Source organism: Gasterosteus aculeatus, chromosome 20 (assembly GCF_964276395.1).
Source record: "Gasterosteus aculeatus chromosome 20, fGasAcu3.hap1.1, whole genome shotgun sequence".
NCBI lineage: Eukaryota > Metazoa > Chordata > Actinopteri > Perciformes > Gasterosteidae > Gasterosteus > Gasterosteus aculeatus.
In genome coordinates, this window is record NC_135707.1 from 17,615,904 (window position 1) to 17,636,869 (window position 20,966).

The 20,966-nt window shown below is 45.3% G+C and overlaps 2 protein-coding genes across 5 annotated transcripts in view; one reads left to right on the forward strand and one right to left on the reverse strand.

Moving 5' to 3' along the window:
- The first annotated feature begins 2,644 nt into the window (after positions 1-2,644).
- Positions 2,645-20,966, forward strand: part of LOC120809944 (protein spire homolog 1) — a 34,595-nt gene continuing 16,273 nt past the window's right edge. For all 4 annotated transcript variants that reach the window (XM_078095537.1, XM_078095536.1, XM_078095538.1 and 1 more), the window contains exons 1-3: positions 2,645-3,369; positions 6,927-6,955; positions 12,585-12,821. In XM_078095537.1, the coding sequence (XP_077951663.1) occupies positions 3,021-3,369; positions 6,927-6,955; positions 12,585-12,821 (615 nt within the window). In that variant the 5' untranslated portion in view covers positions 2,645-3,020. The remainder of the gene's footprint in view (positions 3,370-6,926; positions 6,956-12,584; positions 12,822-20,966) is intronic.
- LOC144389770 (uncharacterized) lies at positions 16,196-20,964 on the reverse strand. The gene has a single exon (XM_078095535.1). The coding sequence runs from the start codon at positions 20,821-20,823 to the stop codon at positions 16,960-16,962; it is 3,864 nt and encodes a 1,287-aa protein (XP_077951661.1). The 5' UTR covers positions 20,824-20,964; the 3' UTR covers positions 16,196-16,959.

Here is a 20,966-nt window from a genome sequence, read left to right on the forward strand (position 1 = left end):
GTGTTTTTTACATATGGAATTTACGCAGTAATTTTGGGAATATAATGTTATAAAATATATGCTTTTCCTGCCTGTCAGATGTGTTTTAGCTGAGCTAGTGGAAATCTCAAGATTGCCCGCAGAAGGCGGGTCTAAGAAGCACTTCTGTCACGGTGTGGTTCACTTCATGTTATATTTTGTAGTTTTCTGCCACTTGTGTCCCCGGGTAACTTCACTTCCTGCCTTGTCCCGTTGTCCCCTGTGATTGTCTAATAGTTTCCACCTGTGTCCAATCACCTGCACCTCCCTTGTGTATTTAAGCCGTGTGTCTCCTGTGTCACTTGTCGCGTCATTGTCTTTTGCCACGCATGTCCTGTTCTTGTCTTTCACCTCCGTAGGTTCTTGCCTGTGTGTTTTTGCCCCTTGGCCTTTTGGATTTTGGACCTTTTGATTATTAAAGTCTTTTGTTTTGGAAAAGTCTGCGTTTGAGTCCTGCCTTCCACCCCCAACCCTGACAGAAAACCAGAGACAATGGTCGGGCCACCCAGGAAACTCTGGCGGGCGGCCCGGCGGGCGGCCAGGCGACCGGGGAGCCTCTGGGGGTCGGCCTGGCGGATAGGCACACTGCCGGGGAGCCTCCGGTGGTCGGCCCGGCGGACGGTCATTTGGCCGGCTCCGGAACGTCTCTGGCATGGCAGGCTCGGGGACACGGGAACCCTCCGGGGGGGTCGGCGGCGGCTCGAGTTCGGGGACACGGAACACGTCCGCAGTAGTCGGCGGCGGCTCCAGCTCGGGGACACGGAACACGTCCGCAGTAGTCGGCGGCGGCTCCAGCTCGGGGACACGGAACACGTCCCCAGTAGTCGGCGGCGGCTCCAGCTCGGGGACACGGAACACGTCCGCAGTAGTCGGCGGCGGCTCCAGCTCGGGGACACGGAACACGTCCGCAGTAGTCGGCGGCGGCTCCAGCTCGGGGACACGGAACACGTCCGCAGTAGTCGGTGGCTCGGGGACACGGAACACGTCCGCAGTAGTCGGTGGCTCGGGGACACGGAACACCTCCGCAGTCGGCGGCTCAGCACCCCCCATAACCCACCCCATAGCCCCCCCCTTAAGGGCCGGATCCCAGACGGCCCTCAAATTACCAACGGGAGGGCGGGAATCTGAGTCTCGGAGCGGGGACTGGGGGCGTCGGGGCCATGAGTCTCGGAGCGGGGACTGGGGGCGTCGGGGCCATGAGTCTCGGAGCGGGGACTGGGGGCGTCGGGGCCATGAGTCTCGGAGCGGGGACTGGGGGCGTCGGGGCCATGAGTCTCGGAGCGGGGACTGGGGGCGTCGGGGCCATGAGTCTCGGAGCGGGGACTGGGGGCGTCGGGGCCATGAGTCTCGGAGCGGGGACTGGGGGCGTCGGGGCGATGAGTCTCGGAGCGGGGACTGGGGGCGTCGGGGCCATGATTCTCGGAGCGGGGACTGGCCGAGTCGGGGTCGGAGCCGAGAGTCTCGGAGCGGGGACTGGCCGAGTCGGGGTCGGAGGACAGAGTCGGGGAACGGGAGAGCGCTGCGGCGGCCCAGCGGGAACGGGAGAGCGCTGCGGCGGCCCAGCGGGAACGGGAGAGCGCTGCGGCGGCCCAGCGGGAACGGGAGAGCGCTGCGGCGGCCCAGCGGGAACGGGAGAGCGCTTCTTCCGCTTGCTCCTCCTTGGGTTAAGGAGGTCCCGGAGCTCGAGGCAGGCGAGCTGATAGCTCCTGGGACCAAAAACAAAATTCGTTTTCCGCTGCCAGAAGGGACTTCTTACGTCCAAGTAGTCCGGACCGTAGTCTGGCAGCGGGTCTGCTGAGTCCCTTGGTCGCGTCATTCTGTCAGGGTTGGGGGTGGAAGGCAGGACTCAAACGCAGACTTTTCCAAAACAAAAGACTTTAATAATCAAAAGGTCCAAAATCCAAAAGGCCAAGGGGCAAAAACACACAGGCAAGAACCTACGGCGGCGAAAGACAAGAACAGGACATGCGTGGCAAAAGACAATGACGCGACAAGTGACACAGGAGACACACGGCTTAAATACACAAGGGAGGTGCAGGTGATTGGACACAGGTGGAAACTATTAGACAATCACAGGGGAAACCGGGACAAGGCAGGAAGTGAAGTTACCCGGGGACACAAGTGGCAGAAAACTACAAAATATAACATGAAGTGAACCACACCGTGACAACTTCAGCCAATTGCTGATTAAATTAAAAGTGTGACATACAATTTAGCCAATCAGCGTCCTTCAATAGACTCAGCTTGGGACAACATTTGTTTTGCCCCAAGCTTGCGCCTTCTTCAAAGCTGGTTTTGACAGGTGGATGACATTCTGGAGGTAGTAAAGAGCACAGATCTTATCGCCATTCAAGTATCACACTGATTATTATTTGATATATATGTTTCATTATGCTGAATTACATGCAAGGATGACAAAATTAAGATTGTAAGTGTTATTTACAGCTTTTTTCATGTTGGAATACAAATTTAGCATTTAACTGAAATGTGTTTTTGCATTAAATGAACTTTGGATGTTTTAAATTGATTGATTGCCAAAGAACATTTCCCACCAGCCGCCGCTGCCTGAGGATATTCAGTGTGTGCATCTTTGTGTGTGTCGGTTTGTCTGTGTGTGTGTGTGTGTGAGAGAGAGAGAGAGAGAGAGAGAGAGAGAGAGAGAGAGAGAGAGAGAGAGAGAGAGAGAGAGAGAGAGAGAGAGAGAGAGAGAGAGAGAGAGAGAGAGAGAGAGAGAGAGATCATGTGATGAAGAGTCAGTCTGGCTTGCTCGGTTGTTTTGTGAGACACACAATCCACGGCGAAAGCTACAATCCCGCGCACACCCACACGCACATCCACCGGCGCGCTGCTGGCCGCCGCCCCGCGAAGCAGGTACGAGGAGCGTCCATGCCGCCCGGTTCCCTCTCACGCATCGCCTTGGACCTGCTCTCGTCATCGGGCCTCCTCCTCCCTCCTCCTCCTCCCTCCTCCTCCTCCTCCTGCGCTGCTGAGATAATGAAAGGATGGCCGAGCGGCGACGCGGGGACCAGGGAGGACTGACGGGTGCCGCCGCGGCGACTCACCGGGATGAGAAGCAGCGTCGCAGCGCGATGAGCTCGAGCGAGGACGCGGCAGTGGAGGGTCTCTCCCTGGAGGAGATACTGAGGCTCTACAGCCAGCCCATCAACGAGGAGCAGGCATGGGCGGTGTGTTACCAGTGCTGCAGGACGCTGGCGAGGGAGCATCGGAGCAGGGGGAGCTCCTCCGCCGCCGGAGCATCGTCAGCGGCGGCTCCGAGGAAGATAACGGGACCGGAGGACGTCCGGATACAAAGAGACGGGTCCGTGAGCCTGCAGCAGCGGGACCGCGAAGGTAGAGACATGTTATGTAAGAATGAGTGCGCCTGAAGCCTCTCGATCTAGGCCAGAACATCACTTGCATTTCAAATAATGGACTTAGCCCACAACATATAAACACAGGTGTCTAATCCCCAATATAGTAAAGAGATCAATGTAGCTACTTTAAATATAACATCTAGCACGTGGAAGCTTTGGATGATTTCCCTGATCGGGTGCTTCATAAGTCTTTAAACCTACAGCAGGACTAAATGAGCCACATTCATGAGACCTAATTACACCTGATCACTGACAAACAAATAGTCCCCTGTCTCACTCTGCTGTAGTGGTCTTCACTGTTTTCCACTAATCCTGCTCACTGAGGACACGTGTGTGTGCATCACGCGGCTACATCTCTCGTTGAAGGCCTCCCAGCCTGTTTTCCACTTCACATCACATTGCCGATGGAAGCATGTGATTATTGCAAGCTGAGATGTGCATGCGTGGGACATATGTACACTGTGTACGCACAAAAAGGCGATGGTTCATTCCTGAACGGGCTTTGTGTTTTCAAATGGCATGATTACAGCTGCTACTAGGCCTGTGACACTGGGGGGCTCTCCGTTTAATGAGGTGCTATAAAAAACAACAACCAAGGAGTTACGGGCCTGCTGGTGTGGCTAGAGCTCTGAAAACATCCAAGAAAGTGGGAGGATACAGCGCGGCAAATGATAAATCGCAGCATGACTATCGCCTCAGGGTCCTCTGGGGCTCCATGCAGGCCGTTTATACCGGCTTTATGGCGTTTGGTGGTAATTTGTGTCTCACGTGGGACAGTTATAGCATTTCTGTGGCACTTATTGAGTATCCCTGATACAAAATACTTTAGTTCTACAAGGTATCAACCAGCATTCAAAATAAAACCGAGGACACTGCGTGCCATGTGATGCTCATGTCATGTTGTAATCACGTGCGCTGATGCAGGAAACACAGAGCTCAGAGCAGACTCCATCCATCTGTCTCTGTTTGTAATGGACTACACCTGAGGGACGTGCTCTTAACTCCAGCTGTAATGAACACACACACACACACACACACACACACACACACACACACACACACACACACACACACACACACACACACACACACACACACACACACACACACACACACACGCAATACTAAACACTGTTCGGTACACATTTTGGCCCTTGATTCGATGAATGCGCCGCTTTTCTGTGAGGATGATGCTGGTTGTGTCCCGTAAGTCAGTATACATGCGAGAATGAATGAGATATTTTTAGGAGCACGGAAGAGACCATTTGAGGGGGGAGTCCAGGCCTTCATTGCTGCTATAATGTCACATAATGCAAACGTATCGACTCGTAGTTATGCAGTTTTGGGGACATTGGTATCTGCAATATAATTTCTTTTGTTCATATTGCTTCAGTAATCATTTTGCTATTTCACAGATGAGCATCTTTTTGTATTCTTAATTATTTAAAAAGCATGACATGCATGATATATACGATTGGAATGCAAGATTACGTCACTTCCCTGTCAACCCTAAACAAAAACATATATCTCTTTTCAATAATGATCTTTTTCTGTAAATAATCATTCAAAAGCATATTTTGGGGGCATTGACGGTATAACCATTTCCGGGCACACATCAGTGTTCAACAATGTGTTTTGATTGAAAACCTCAGTCGATATAGAGAGGTAATATATGTAGAGGGATGAAGGTAAAATGACTGTGTGTTCAGATAGCATACGGCCCAGAGGATGCAGACTAACATCTTACCATTTTCCTTAATATTATAGACAAAATGTGCAAATTATTAAACACACGATTTAGGAAACAGATTTGATAAAACACACAGACCGTATCATACTGTGTTACTCTTACCTGACTATTTAAAGTGATCGTTTATTAGCCATTTCTATCTAGTGGTTCTTTCTACCTCACAATCCTATGAATCGCATGCCGAGTTATCAAAGACCTCTGGCTGGGAATCCCAGCTGTGCACGTCTTCGGTCTAAGTCATTCTGAGAGGCTTTTTCAAGTGTTTTGATAAATAAGTGGCAAAAGTTTTCAGGATATAAGACTGAAGTTCTGGTCATAATAAATAGGCTTAAAGCTAAATCCCAACAAGGTTAGTGTTTGACAAACTCTTAAACGCAGGATTAACTGAATTTGTTGTTTTTCAATGAAATCATATCGCGAGGAAATTGAGGATAGCGAGATACACAATTACATCATCTAAACGGATCAAAACAAGCTTACTAACAAAAATATTAGATAATCTGATTATTTTGCACTGAATTAGCAAATGCAAATTACTAGTACTCTTTTATTTGGTGGGTCATCCGGGGAACCTGACAGTATTATATCTAATTACATCATGAAAGCGTGATTATTTATAGAACTTCTAGATATAGTCTTATGTCACGCTTTAAATATCGTATTGTTTCCCTTCACAATTGTGATTAGCACCATCAAGAAAGCCCGTTGGTTTGTCTGCTCCCTCCGTTCTGCATCGCTCTCATCACACAGTTTACTCTTCTTCACCCTACATACAGCAGTGTGGCATTCAAACCTGCTGATGCTGAAGTTAAGGCTGCGAGATGATGTCATGGCTGTTGTGATGTTCCGATGTTGCGTTACTGCATGTCACAAGACAAAACAGCCAATTTATTGTGAGGGTCATCTGTCAGCAGACTGTTTGTTCGCAAAGTAGATCCCAGGCCTATTAGTGTATCTTCTTTTTGAAGGGAGTACATTCATGCAGCATAGCTCTTTGGAATCATCAGTCACATGCTACAAACCACCAAAGTACTGTAATTAGAAATGAAACAGAGCTTTTATCAAAACTGCTCTAGTTTGCATAATGACACTGCTGTGGTTTGCATAATGATTGCAAAGAGTTAGTTTAATAAGGGAATGTTTAATCACCGATAGGTAAGCTATTCTCTTTAAACCTGCATCTGAAGACACACACATCGGCAGTGTGTTTATTTAGAGTCTGTGCTACACATACTGTACAATAGATGGTCAGCATTAGAGCAGGTAATGAGTTTATGCCTTTTCATGGGATTTATGGGCGAAGGGAAAACATAGAATAAGACTGTGCCTCTTCTTTTCATGTCATTGATCATTTGTTTCTCTGTTCCTGATTAGTTTTAGTATAAAAAGAATGTGAATGCCGCCTTGAGATTTTCTATCAGTGACAAAAGACCTATTGATACTGAGATCAGAGATTCTCAGCTGCAGTCCTTATGTGTGCGTTAATGACGGCTCAGTCATCGCAATGGATCCTGATGCAATGTATATTTCACGTGATTTTCATTCAGACATGGATTTAAAGGAATGCGTGGCCATTCGACACGAACATCTAAGATCATCATCACACGCGCTTAACTTCTGACAGTCACACATTCTTTATTCACTGTAATGAAACAGCAACAACAACATGTTTCTGTGCATAATTGTTTGTGTGTGTGTGTGTGTGTGTGTGTGTGTGTTAGCTGCTTTGTGCTTTGGCTTACATCTGCAGCTTATCACAACACTGCCTTCTTGTTTCCCTGCAGGTAAATACAGTCCTTGCACAACAACAGAGGTAAGTAACTCCACTGTAGTTCTGTTGTAGTTCTTGTATTTGCATCATTGCATGCTTGCAGAGGCTTGGACTATTATGTGGACATTATTTTCTTGCGTATATTCAAATACAAGATAGTAAAACTACATGTTGCGGGCGAGGGAGGAGATAGTAACATTGGTCCTATTAGAAATGAAATAACAGTGACATTTTATTAAAATGTACATTACTTTGCTTGGGGAATGTGTTCCCTGTGTGTTAGATGTGCAACCTAGTTGCTGGGTGATGAAAATACGTATTTTAAATATCTGTGTTTAAATGTTGTATTTTGGTCACATGAATGGATTAGCTTGAGGGTCACTGGTCGTGAAACTTCCCTGGAATGTTTTTGTCGATTAGCTCTCAAGCCTCCCAGAGTGCAGGCTGAGACAGTCAGGAACCAGTCTGCTAATTAACAGCATATTGTGAAGCATTTTCTACTTTTTAAGCATTTACCTCCCACAGTTACCCAGCTGCCAAAGAGGGCAGCCAAACAAAGCGATGGAGTATTCAAGTGGGCACTCTGAAGGATCTACAGTAGTGCTGTTGTTGAAACTGTTAAGTCATGGGTGTGTGGTATGTTGATCCTCATGCCTGCAATGCAACCTCTGTGGTTTAAAAAACATTACAGAGAAAACAGCACCAGACGTTGTCCAATGCAAGTTGACTGGTCGGATAGAATGACTAGTTAGCATTTTATCAGCACATACAATGCCCTATTTTTTTGGTTTAGCTTTGTAACGTGGTGATTCTCGGGGATTCCCGGAATGAGGAGTACACAGCAGATCGTTTCGGAAACAAACTTTATTTCGCACACTTTTCGAGAGCTCCCAGCGAGTTTCTCTCTCTCTCTCGCCGGATTGCTACTGATGGTTCTACATTTTGGGAAATGTGGCTTTCTTGACGATGAAAAGATCAATGCCACTTTAATGTCTGTACGATGTAAGTGTAGAGCAGAAGCTCTGTGGCTGTAAACAGGAGTAAACAGACCAAATGGGTAATTTAAACAATAATTCACCTTACCTACTATTTTAATGAACGGCGATATCAGCTGTGGCCGGGCTGTTAATTCCTGCGGTCAAGTTGGGTATTTTAAAACGCGCTAGTGCACATTGTCTGCTCTGTTTTAGAGCATGTAAGTCATCTTTACTCTTCTGTTTGTGTCAAGTTTTAACAAATAAGATTAATAATCAGTGTTTTGAAACTTGGGATAGAACAAGCTAGCCGTTACCACCTGCTCCCAGTCTTTCTGCTAGGCTAAGCTAATCACCTCCTGCCAAGGTTCATACTCAATTAATCAGAGTATTAACATTCTTATTTAACATGCAGCATGTGAGCTGATATCTATTCTATGAACACAGGCCAAATGTTAATGTTTCTTATTGGCATATGTGTAAATGGTCTATTTTTCTCCACCAGCCCCACAGCTCCAAGCTGTTTGCAGTCCTGGGACAAGTTCAGGATCTAATTAAAGGGCTCTTTGCTACAACTATTGTTGCTGTTAAATATTGTAATAATAGTTTGTAAGAATATATCTTTTTATACTCTATCCATGTTTTAGGAATATTAAGCGGGTTGTTGTACAAAAGACGATCATTTAGCCTGAAGGGTGCGTGTTTTCGGTCTCACCAGTGTACGAGTTAAAGGATTGTGATAAAAACAGATGGAGAGCGACTAACTCAAGCACACACACACACACACACACACACACACGCTGTAGCTGTGGAGAATGTGAAACTGTACAGTCGAATCTCTGATAAGCAGCTTTGCACGACAAATGAGTTCTCACAACGCAGTGTGCTGCAGACTGGCTGACAAAACCACCGGCGAGATGCTGCAGCTGCTTGACGCTTGATAGGAATAAATCCTGTGGCAGAGGCGTTCTCCTATAACATGCAGCGTGGAATTAGCCCAAAGCTGGATGAGCAGGAACACGTGTGTAGACGTGGCACACGCACATCATCCGCACACTGCTTCAAATTGCATGAACTCCAGCAAATGATGCAGTTGCGAATGTCAGCTGATGCTGTTGTCTTCAGGGCCAGTGAACTCCTTTACAAGGCTCTGTGTTCAGTTGTCACTGTTGCTAATCCCATCGGAAACAGATGATAGTTGTTAGCAATTTCTTACCCAAATGTGGCTCCACAATTCCACCTTTTTCTATGTCGGCGTTTGCAAGGGAATTTGTTGTAGAAGTGCTAGTAAGACCCTCCTGGTCCCGTGATACAGTGTGACCCATGAATCAGTGGATTACACTTTGTTACATCCCTGCTGTCAAAGTTTAACTGTGGATGCTTCATGCCCTCTTGCTCATGCACGCTTTGAAGTCTAGGAAGGGATTAGAGTTTGAATTCGGTGTTTGACGTAAAAAGAAAATTTGGTTAAGAGTTTTTTTGGTAAGAATAGAACTAGCAAGAAATGCAAAAGACAGAGAAATACCTTTGATTTTGTTCAAGTGTTCTCTCTGTTCTGTTTGTGAAGTCATGCAGGTTCCACACATGGGACAAGCCGAAGGAACCGTACTCAGTCACATGACAGTCAGAGGTCACAGCAGCAGGTGTGAGAGGCTGAGAGAGAAAGTTCATTTCTTCTTTGTTTGTGAAAGGAAGTGATCCAGATTTAACACGCATGCCATTCATTATTAATTGGACAGATTTACTTTTACTTTTACTACTTACTACTACTACTACTACTACTTTTACTACAGCAGTATGTTTGTTAAATGAGGAGTTGTATAATCTCCATTATTTTTTGTGATGTTCCTTCAGTCTCATAAGATTTGTCCAATCAGGGGGTTGGTCTTTACAGATTACAGAAAATTACTTTGGTAGATAATTTAAAGTCTATTTAAAGCTTATTTATAGTCTTTAGTCTTACTATAGTGTTATAATAAGAATATATATCATGATTATACTGTATTACAGCCAAATGCCATCAGGTAGGTACATTGACCTTTGCATTTAATCCTTACCTAATCATTAGCATATAAGCTTCAGCCACTGGGGGTTCAGTCCTTTGCTTAAAGACACAACATTTAGAGAGTAGGGAATAAATGGTCCGCCCTCCCATGCAGACAACCCACCGCTGGCCATAGTTTCCGTTCCATGTCCCCAAGAAGAAGAAATCTTTAGATTTATCATGAAATGCAGGATAAATTAACTACGGAATCCTGCCTAATTTAACTTTATGGTGTGTTATTATCTTTTATTGTGAAAGCTTGAAAGGGCAGGAAGCAATAGAGTGGTAATTCATCCATACAGTTACATTTTTTTGTCAAATTCTTCTTGTTGTTTACTTTCACTGCCATGAATTAATTCCTGTGAACTCACTTAGTAAATATCAACGTTTTTGCCGGTTAATTTGGCTTTCAGTGAGAATTGAATGGTGGCCGGGGCTCAAAGGAGCCCAAAGGAAAAGCATGGAGCAGCCGACCTGTGTGGGGTCACCAACCGCAGGGTTAAGCATCGGGGTCGGGTGCTGTGTGGACCAGCTCTTGGGATGTGGGGAAACAGCCGAAGCGAGTGCAGGAGGTGGAGCAGTGGCAGTTAGATATAGCTGGGCTCACCACACACAGCACTGGCTCCTGAACCAAGCTCTTGGAGAAGGGTTGGGCTTTTGGGGTCTAACACTGATCAGCCTTCCAGGGGAAAGCTAATGCTAGGGTGCTGGAAAGAAGAATCGGACCGTTTGTCGAACCTCGGATTAAAGAGCAGCAGTGCGGATTCCGCACCGGTCGTGGAACAGCTCTTTACCCTCGCAAGACTGATGGAGGGGTCCTGGGAGATGCCCAAACCAGTGTACACGTGCTTTGCAGATTTGGAGAAGGCTCTCAACCAGGTCCCTCCGGGTTATTTGTGGGGGTGCTGCAGGAGTATGGGGTGCAGGACCCTTGCTTCCTTATGGCTGACTTCTATGGTTGGGTAGTTTATAGTTTATTGAGCATGTTTCGGTTTTGCATGTTCTCTACATACAAAAAGGGACTTTCACACAATACAAAGGCAGAGCCATGCATTGTTTTCCCCACTAGTGATTTGCTGCTAAGGTGACGCCAATTATGCTTTCTCCACCTTTACGTAATGTCCACATCTCCTGATAGCTAAAAAAACAACACATCTTTCATCGGAGAGTCCAAAAATTGAAATTGAAAGAAACTGTCAAACCAATCGGGTGCAGATCAGAAAACTGAATTCTTGAATGTTTAATGTGTTTTCAAATATTATTAAATTCTTTAAATAAGCTTGTAGATAAGAAACGGGAGCCTTCTCGGCCGTCGGCTAAAGAGGCATTTTTCAATTGACAGTCTAAGTCCCTGGAAGTGTATGGTTGCATGTTCATGTGTGTGCGTGTGTGTGTGTGCCTGCATGGTGTCACATATCAGAGAGTGGGGCTCCGGATGGGGCTTAAACAAAGAGGTGGCATTCAGCTCTCCCGACTCCCAAGGAAAGTTGGTTCGCGCTAAATGGAGGAAAGGAGGACAGATCTCTCATATAACACCTCCTCCCGCCGTGATTGCCCATCGATCTGCACTTATTCTGTGATTCTGTGGTTCTCCGCTCTGTGCCCTCCTCAACCTCCCTAATCCACTCGACGACTCACGTTGTCATTCACATCTTCTTCTTTTTGTCTCTCGATGTCTTTCTGTCCTTCTCCTCCCTCCATTCCCTCTGTCTCTCAGCGTTTTATATGTCAGTGCTCAGGGCTGCAGAATTATGCCAAATGGATTTCCCACTCATGTCCTTGGTCCTCGCCTTGCCAGCACCAACCACTAGAATAGAGCTAACATCATGCATTTTAGGAATTAAGGGAGTTTCCTACTACAAGTAGGACAAAAAAAGTAGCATTTAGGTTGTTCAATGCCACAGAATTTGGATTTTGTGTACCCGAGATATGCCTAAATGTATTTTATATTAACTCAACTATGAGACTTGAGTTTACCGGTCAAATTCCGCTGCAAAATTTAAGTAAATTAAAGAAGTTATTACAATTGATTACGATGAGGAGAGAAACAGTGTTCTCACTTCCAGTAAATTTTGTTAGTGAAATTAATTCAAGCACTGTTTACCTTTTGGCAAAGTCACATTTAAGACCTGACGTCCCCAAAGTGGAGGAGGAATCACAGTGGATTCCTTTGGAAGATCTTAAATCTCAACACAAGGACATGTTTGATGGTAGTGTTTTCCTTCATGTGTCAGTTAATCACAAGATCTACTATCGGAAATCTGCTGCTGGCGTCGGCCCCTCGAAAGGCCAGCCAGCGTTTGTGTGTTTGCGTGCGTCTGTGAATGGTCTCCCGCTGAAAGGTCGAGTCATGAGGTCACAGTATTACAGCTGTTCGGCTCAGGCTCGGCACACAAAAGAGGATCACATTGCATAACAAAGACGGAAATACAATTTTGTTTTCCTGATGTGGCAGATAAGAACAGACAAACGCACAAAATAAAAAAATGTTGCCTTACAAATAAATGTGTTTCACTTAATATTAGTACTTCCAGTTTATTTTGCTGGATTTTACTTAAAACAAGTGCAACCTGCAGTATGTGCACTGCAGGTTATTCAAATAGTTGCATATAGTTCCTGGATAGAATAACAGCTGCTTGGTTGTGTCTTGCAGGTGATTGAGTCTCTGGGCATCATGATCTACAAGGCTCTGGACTACGGCCTGAAGGAGAACGAGGAGAGGGAGCTCAGCCCTCCTCTGGAGCAGCTCATCGACCTTATGACCAACATGGCCGAGGCGGAGAGGGACGCCTGCCCCGACGAAGGCTACGAGGCAACAGAGGAAGAGGACGAGGCTGAGGATGACGCCGGCAACATCTGCAGTGTCCCCGGCTACAGAGATATCTTCAAGGTACGTAGCTGAGTAGGTGACTCTTCATGCCAAGGCTAACCAAGCCAACACGTCCGATTTGAGACACATCTCTTCCTGTTCTAAGGTGAATCTGGCCTGGGAAAGGCTGTAACAGCTCACAAGACTATAATGTATGTAAAATGTGTGTTACATTAGCTAGTTTTGAGGTTCTCAGGTAAAATGTTTAAGGTGACGTTACAAGTGTTTAAATACTGTGCGAGGATTGTAAAGCACTGAATGGAAACAAAACATTTGGGAATGTTCCAATCCTCCTTCGACAGGACTACTACAGCACGATTCCAGCAATGGTAGTTTACCATACCAATCAATAATTATAATTGTATACAATTTTGAGCAATATAATAATATTGAGCAATTTTAATAAAATCTTTCGGAAGGGAATGTACAGAACGGCTCCTTTCAGAGACCGTTCAGACATTTGAATGCTTTGATTATTGCCATATTATTAGTCACATTTAAGCATTCAATTGATCATTCAAAGTACACTTTTACAGTTTCATATGACGTCGGGAAGTTATTATAAGATGATCCCTCAAATATTATCTTGTATGTTTCAGACAGAAATGTTCATTTGAAAAGTAACCAGTGCAGATTACTTTTAAGTAAGTCTTTGTAGACAGAAAGTATGTAAGTCTGGTGGTGAAGAAGTAAATAGTGTCTTAAGAATGGAAGCGCAGTCCTTAACTGAACCTAATCTGCTAATGGATTCCAGGGACACGGGAACTGTTGAGGGAAAGATGTGTGTTAGAAAATGGCCTCTGGAGCACATTGCAATCCGGCTACAAGTCTCCTCCTGGCAAAAGGGCATTTTGTCTCTGTTGTCCAATGGAGCGCAGAGTCCTTGTGTCAGAGTCACACACTGTTTACATAATGACCACATAACCGGTCTCACACACACACACACACACACGCGCGCTCTCGAAGGTATCTGGGCAGTCTGGCTGGCCCACTGACTACAGAGCTGGCGCTTCCAATTGTCATCTCAGTATTTTTCACCCCCGGACTGCACATAACAATAACAATATATCCATTGACGGGGCATTGCATTGTTTGTGTGTGTCTCCTGGTGAGGCATCCGATCACGGGATAATAACGCCTATGGAGAGACGCCTGTCTGCTGGGTTCTGCGTAAGCAAGAGGAGGCCAAGAATTGGCCCGAGGCACCCAGTGTTCCTCCAGGAGAACCATTGGCGTATTCTCTGATCACTGTCTGTCTGTGTGTGTGTGTGTGTGTCTGTGTGGCATGGCGGTTTTGTCAATTGTGTTCACCAGTTAGTTGTTGACAAATATGTATATGTGAATGTCTTCATTCGGTGTGCCTGAGATCGTTAAGCAAACAGTTTGACGTGGGTGGAAGAAGTATTCAAATCCTTAACAGTGCACTCCAAAAAATGATATTGGCTGGTTGTTACATTTACTTTAGTGCAACATGTATTTCGAACAATATTAATTCATGTTTCCAATGTGAACGTGATTCGGTCATGTAGGATTTGCACAAACTGCAAAAACGTAACATTTATTAGATCCATTCATGTTGCACTAAACTAGACAATCGAGTATCTGACATGACCACAAAAACCAAGGCGAAGGCCGTCTGTCACAACCAGATTAAGAAGATAACCGTTGACGCACATGGAAAAGGTAAGCAGATATTCACCGCCATCCGTCTAAATGTATAAAGATTATTTGTGCATTATATCATATCATATTATATTCATATCTTAGCTAGTTGTTCTGTTGAGGCTATTTGTTGTGCATGGCTAGCTATGCGCGTTAGTGTTAGATAACGTTAAGTTGTCTCCTTTTTGCAACCTGCCAACATAACTTGCCAATGTGAACGGTGAGCTATTGTTAATGACGACGTAACGCATTAGCAGCATATTCTAAGGTGTACACGACTAGCTAATGATGACTAAGAAATAAATGCTAATGACATTAGCATACTCCTTGAGGAGTTAAATTAGCATGAGTACCTAACTGCTGAATTTGAATGAAAATAAATGAGTAAGCACACGTTTTGTTTAGTATCAGTAATACTACCGTCATTTAGCTTTAATACTGGAAAATAGGATATAAATTAGCTAGTCTGGACAGGGCCAATAGCGGCGCACGGCTAATTTATCGTTAGCATCCTTTTACCGACTCTAGTAAAGGCAAAGCTAACTTTAATAATGAAAACTATATTTAGCTCCAAAGGTAAATGGAGTTCAGTCCCACCATATGTAATTGACAGCGCTCCACCTCCTGCAGGAGCTCTAGCTCCTTTCCCACAAGAAGGGGCCATTCCACGTCCCCAGCACCAGTATCTGCCGCCCAGGTGTTCTCCGTCTAGACACGCCCCTCTCACCGCCCCCCATGCAGCAGCGCACCCCAACCTATCACCACCTGTGGTGGGTGTGGCCATGGGAGGGAGGGTAGAGGGGGGCCGCGTCACTCCGTCGGCCTAAGCCCGGCCACCAGGCGCCCGCTGTCGAGCCTGCTGCGGCCTTGCTTGCCCTCTGGGCCACGTAACTTGTTCTCTTTTTGGACCATTCTTCGTCTGGCCCCTCGCCTGAGGTCACTTTGCCATGGGTAACCCTAACAGGAGCACCAGGCTCCAGGCAACACAGCCCTCAGGTTCATTGGGACACGCAAACTTCTCCACCTCGATAAGGTGACGGTGCCCGGAGAAGATCTATGTGTGTGTCTTCATGTGTTTATGTCATTTTTGTCTATGTGTGTGTATTTATGTATTTTTTGTCTATGTTTGTTTATGTGTTTATGTATTTGTTGTGTGTGTGTGTATTCATGTGTTTATGTAATTTTGGTCTATGTGTGTGTGTGTGTTTATGTAATTTTGGTCTGTGTGTGTGTGTTTATGTATTTGTTGTCTGTGTGTGTGTGTTTATGTATTTGTTGTCTGTGTGTGTTTCTTTATGTATTTGTTGTCTGTGTGTGTGTGTTTATGTATTTGTTGTCTGTGTGTGTGTGTGTTTATGTATTTATTGTCTGTGTGTGTGTGTGTTTATGTATTTATTGTCTGTGTGTGTGTGTTTATGTATTTGTTGTCTGTGTGTGTGTGTTTATGTATTTGTTGTCTGTGTGTGTTTCTTTATGTATTTGTTGTCTGTGTGTGTGTGTGTTTATGTATTTGTTGTCTGTGTGTGTGTGTGTTGATGTATTTGTTGTCTGTGTGTGTGTGTGTTTATGTATTTCTTGTCTGTGTGTGTTTGTGTTTATGCATTTGTTGTCTGTGTGTGTTTGTGTTTATGCATTTGTTGTCTGTGTCTGTGTGTTTATGTATTTATTGTCTGTGTGTGTTTATGTATTTGTTGTCTGTGTGTTTATGTATTTGTTGTCTGTGTGTGTTTATGTATTTGTTGTCTGTGTGTGTTTATGTATTTGTTGTCTGTGTGTTTATGTATTTGTTGTCTGTGTGTGTGTGTTTATGTATTTGTTGTCTGTGTCTGTGTGTTTATGTATTTGTTGTGTGTGTTTATGTATTTATTGTCTGTGTGTGTGTGTTTATGTATTTGTTGTCTGTGTCTGTGTGTTTATGTATTTGTTGTCTGTGTCTGTGTGTTTATGTATTTATTGTCTGTGTGTGTGTTTATGTATTTGTTGTCTGTGTCTGTGTGTTTATGTATTTGTTGTGTGTGTTTATGTATTTGTTGTCTGTGTCTGTGTGTTTATGTATTTGTTGTCTGTGTCTGTGTGTTTATGTATTTGTTGTCTGTGTCTGTGTGTTTATGTATTTATTGTCTGTGTGTGTGTGTGTGTGTGTTTATGTATTTGTTGTCTGTGTGTGTGTGTTTATGTATTTGTTGTCTGTGTGTGTGTGTTTATGTATTTGTTGTGTGTGTTTATGTATTTGTTGTCTGTGTGTTTATGTATTTGTTGTCTGTGTCTGTGTGTTTATGTATTTGTTGTCTGTGTCTGTGTGTTTATGTATTTATTGTCTGTGTGTGTGTGTGTTTATGTATTTGTTGTCTATGTGTGTGTGTGTTTCTTGTCTGTGTTTATGTATTTTCTTCTTTTTTTTGTGCGTTTTAGTGCACTTTAGGAGTTGACTGACCTCACAGCAATGCGTTTTGGTGTCTGTGTGTGGGGGTCATTGGTCTTGATCTGTAGCCGGGCCTTAGAATAGCTTGTACCACTTTTTCTTCGGCTTGTTGATCTGACATTGAAGGGCTTCCACATGAGAGCTTAAGGAGATGTTGTTCTCCTGGTACTCCTCCTCCCTTGCCAAGGATTGTTTTGAGATCTTAAGGAGGTCGGACCTCTCCTGGTTCCATTCGTGACGTTTACTCTCTCGGTCATCCTCAAACTTCTTGATCAGAGAAGCTAGGAGGTTTTTGTGGTCCTCCTCCTGCGTCTCTTGCTTGGTAACACAGTTTCTGTTGGAAGTTTCAAGGTGTGATATCATGTCCTGAAAGCTGAGGCGCTGCCTTTCTAACGAGTCATCTTTGTCTTTACGAATTGTTGAGATCAGCTGTTCTTGGGATGCCTGGTTTCTTTCAAACGTCTCCGCAGCCTCCTTCTCCATTGTTTGAAAAAGAGTGACGTTCCTCAGCAGGGCATGTTCGAGGTCCGTGGATGTTTTATTCAGCCTGGCTGTGAGGTGAGACCTCTCCTGCTCCCACTCAATAGTACGGCTTTTGCTGACTGTGTCTTGCGTCTGCAGCTGTGCGGTGAGGAAGGAATTTTCCTGACGCTGGGTTTCTAACCGAACATTGATAACTTTCATAGCTAACAAGGTCTCGTTGGACTTAGCTTTCTGTTCTTCTAGCTGGCCTTGATGGGCTGATATGATTCTCTCCAGCGTCTGCTTGGCCTCTGTCTCTGTCTTCACCTGGGCTTGAAGAACGTCACGGACTTCTGTCAGGGAAGACCTCTCCTTTTGCCACTCAAGACGTGCATTATGCAGGCAATGCTCACTCTTAAGGAGAGCAGCCTTGGTGCTTTCGTTGATTTGAGTCTGTTCGTCCAGTTTAGCTTGGCTTGAGGCCTTGAATTGTTGCATTTCACCTTGGTTGGTCGTCATCTGCTCACTCTTGAGAAGGTCCTGTGATGCTTTCAGGGCTGCAGCCATCTTGTCTCTTTCCGCTCTCTGTTTGCTCATCGTGTCCTCTTGGAAAGCCTGGAATAATTCCTTTACTTGCTTTACTGCCTCCTCTTTGTTTTTAAGAGCTTCTGCCAACGTTGATATTTCAATTTGTTGCTTCTTTGTTTGAGCCCTCTCAATTTCCAGTTGACTTTCCAATTCAAACTCCACGTTAGTTTTAGCCAGCTTCAATTCAGCACGGACCTTCAACATCATAGCCTCCACGTCATTTTGAAGGGCCTGTTTTTCTCCCTTCATCCGCTCAGCTTGGAGCTCGTCCTGTGTTGCTTTCAGGGTGGCTAAGATCCTGATTGTCTCCTCTCTCTGTTCGTCCATCTCTTGATCAACTGCATGGGTCTGCGTGCCCATGTGTTGACCCTCAGAATGAGATAAGTGGACACAGTGTTCTTTGAGGGAAACCTTTTCCTGTTGCCACTGGAGATGACCGGCCTTCAGGTCCTGCTCAGACTTTTCCAGAGCGGCCTTAAGCTTAATGATAGCATCCCTCTGTTCGTCCAGTTTAGCTTGGCTTGAGGCCTTGAATTGTTGCATTTCACCTTGGTTGGTCGTCATCTGCTCACTCTTGAGAAGGTCCTGTGATGCTTTCAGGGCTGCAGCCATCTTGTCTCTTTCCGCTCTCTGTTTGCTCATCGTGTCCTCTTGGAAAGCCTGGAATAATTCCTTTACTTGCTTTACTGCCTCCTCTTTGTTTTTAAGAGCTTCTGCCAACTTTGATATTTCAATTTGTTGCTTCTTTGTTTGAGCCCTCTCATTTTCCAGTTGGCTCTCCAATTCAAACTCCACGTTAGTTTTAGCCAGCTTCAATTCAGCACGGACCTTCAACATCATAGCCTCCATGTCATTTTGAAGGGCCTGTTTTTCTCCCTTCATCCGCTCAGCTTGGAGCTCGTCCTGTGTTGCTTTTAGAGTGGCTAAGATCCTGATTGTCTCCTCTCTCTGTTCGTCCATCTCTTGATCAACTGCATGGGTCTGCGTGCCCATGTGTTGACCCTCAGAATGAGATAAGTGGACACAGTGTTCTTTGAGGGAAACCTTTTCCTGTTGCCACTGGAGATGACCGGCCTTCAGGTCCTGCTCAGACTTTTCCAGAGCGGCCTTGAGCTTAATGATAGCATCCCTTTGTTCGTCCAGTTTAGCTTGGCTTGAGGCCTTGAATTGTTGCATTTCACCTTGGTTGGTCGTCATCTGCTGAGTGGTGAAGTGCTCACTCTTGAGAAGGTCCTGTGATGCTTTCAGGGCTGCAGCCATCTTGTCTCTTTCCGCTCTCTGTTTGCTCATCGTGTCCTCTTGGAAAGCCTGGAATAATTCCTTTACTTGCTTTACTGCCTCCTCTTTGTTTTTAAGAGCTTCTGCCAACTTTGATATTTCAATTTGTTGCTTCTTTGTTTGAGCCCTCTCATTTTCCAGTTGGCTCTCCAATTCAAACTCCACGTTAGTTTTAGCCAGCTTCAATTCAGCACGGACCTTCAACATCATAGCCTCCATGTCATTTTGAAGGGCCTGTTTTTCTCCCTTCATCCGCTCAGCTTGGAGCTCGTCCTGTGTTGCTTTTAGAGTGGCTAAGATCCTGATTGTCTCCTCTCTCTGTTCGTCCATCTCTTGATCAACTGCATGGGTCTGCGTGCCCATGTGTTGACCCTCAGAATGAGATAAGTGGACACAGTGTTCTTTGAGGGAAACCTTTTCCTGTTGCCACTGGAGATGACCGGCCTTCAGGTCCTGCTCAGACTTTTCCAGAGCGGCCTTGAGCTTAATGATAGCATCCCTTTGTTCGTCCAGTTTAGCTTGGCTTGAGGCCTTGAATTGTTGCATTTCACCTTGGTTGGTCGTCATCTGCTGAGTGGTGAAGTGCTCACTCTTGAGAAGGTCCTGTGATGCTTTCAGGGCTGCAGCCATCTTGTCTCTTTCCGCTCTCTGTTTGCTCATCGTGTCCTCTTGGAAAGCCTGGAATAATTCCTTTACTTGCTTTACTGCCTCCTCTTTGTTTTTAAGAGCTTCTGCCAACTTTGTCAATTCAATGTGTTGCTTCTTTGTTTTAGCCCTCTCAATTTCCAGTTGGCTCTTCAATTTCCAGTTCTCTTTACGGTCAGCTGCAGCAATCCACTTCCCTTTAGCCTGGGGCTTCAACTCTTTAGCTTCTGCGTCATTTTGAAGGGCCGGTTTTTCTCCCTTCATCCGCTCAGCTTGGAGTTCGTCCTGTGCTGCTTTCAGGGCCGCCGCAATGCCGTTGTTCTCCAATTTCCAATTGTACATCTGGGTGTTATGGAAGGCTTGGAATCGTTCCCTCATTCGGATTGCTGACCCCTCCTGGTTTTTAAGAGCTTCTGCCAATTCAATGCGAAGCTTCTCTGTTTGAGCCCTCTCAATTTCCAGTTGACTTTCCAATTCAATCTCTGTGTTAGTTTTAGCCAGCTTCATTTCAGCACTGACCTTCAACATCCATTCCAGTTGACCCTTCAATTCCAAGTTCTCCTTAGAGATAGTCTCTTCAAAATTAGGCAGAAGCTGTTTTTCTCCCTTCATTTTCAAGTCTACACACTGGATCTTGGTCTTGGGTGTCTGTCCCTCGACATCACCCTGGGTCTTTTGCAGCTTGGGCCGGCTGGCTTTTAGCTGCGTTTTTTGGCATATCTCCTTTTGCACTTCTCCAGTCTTTTTTTCAGGGAGAAGATCAAGGAACTGTTGCAATCTGTCCTTGTCAATCTGAAGGAGAACTCTCCCCTCACATTGAGTTTGGGTGAGCATTGCATTGCTGTCCAGCTCAGCTCTTACTTGTTCCTCCAGCGAACGGAGATAGAAATTCACAGGAGGATCAACCTCCTTGGAATTTAAATCCCTTTTCTCCACCATTATCTGTTTTTTCTGGACGTTGGACATACTTTTCTTTTATCTGTTGCTTTCTGCTCAGTACACCTTCAATTCAAACTGTCAGAGTGGTCTTCAAACCGGACTGATGTCTGCTAAGCTGTGAGTGAGTGAGTGAGTGAGTGAGTGAGTGAGTGGAAGCAGTGGAACCCTTG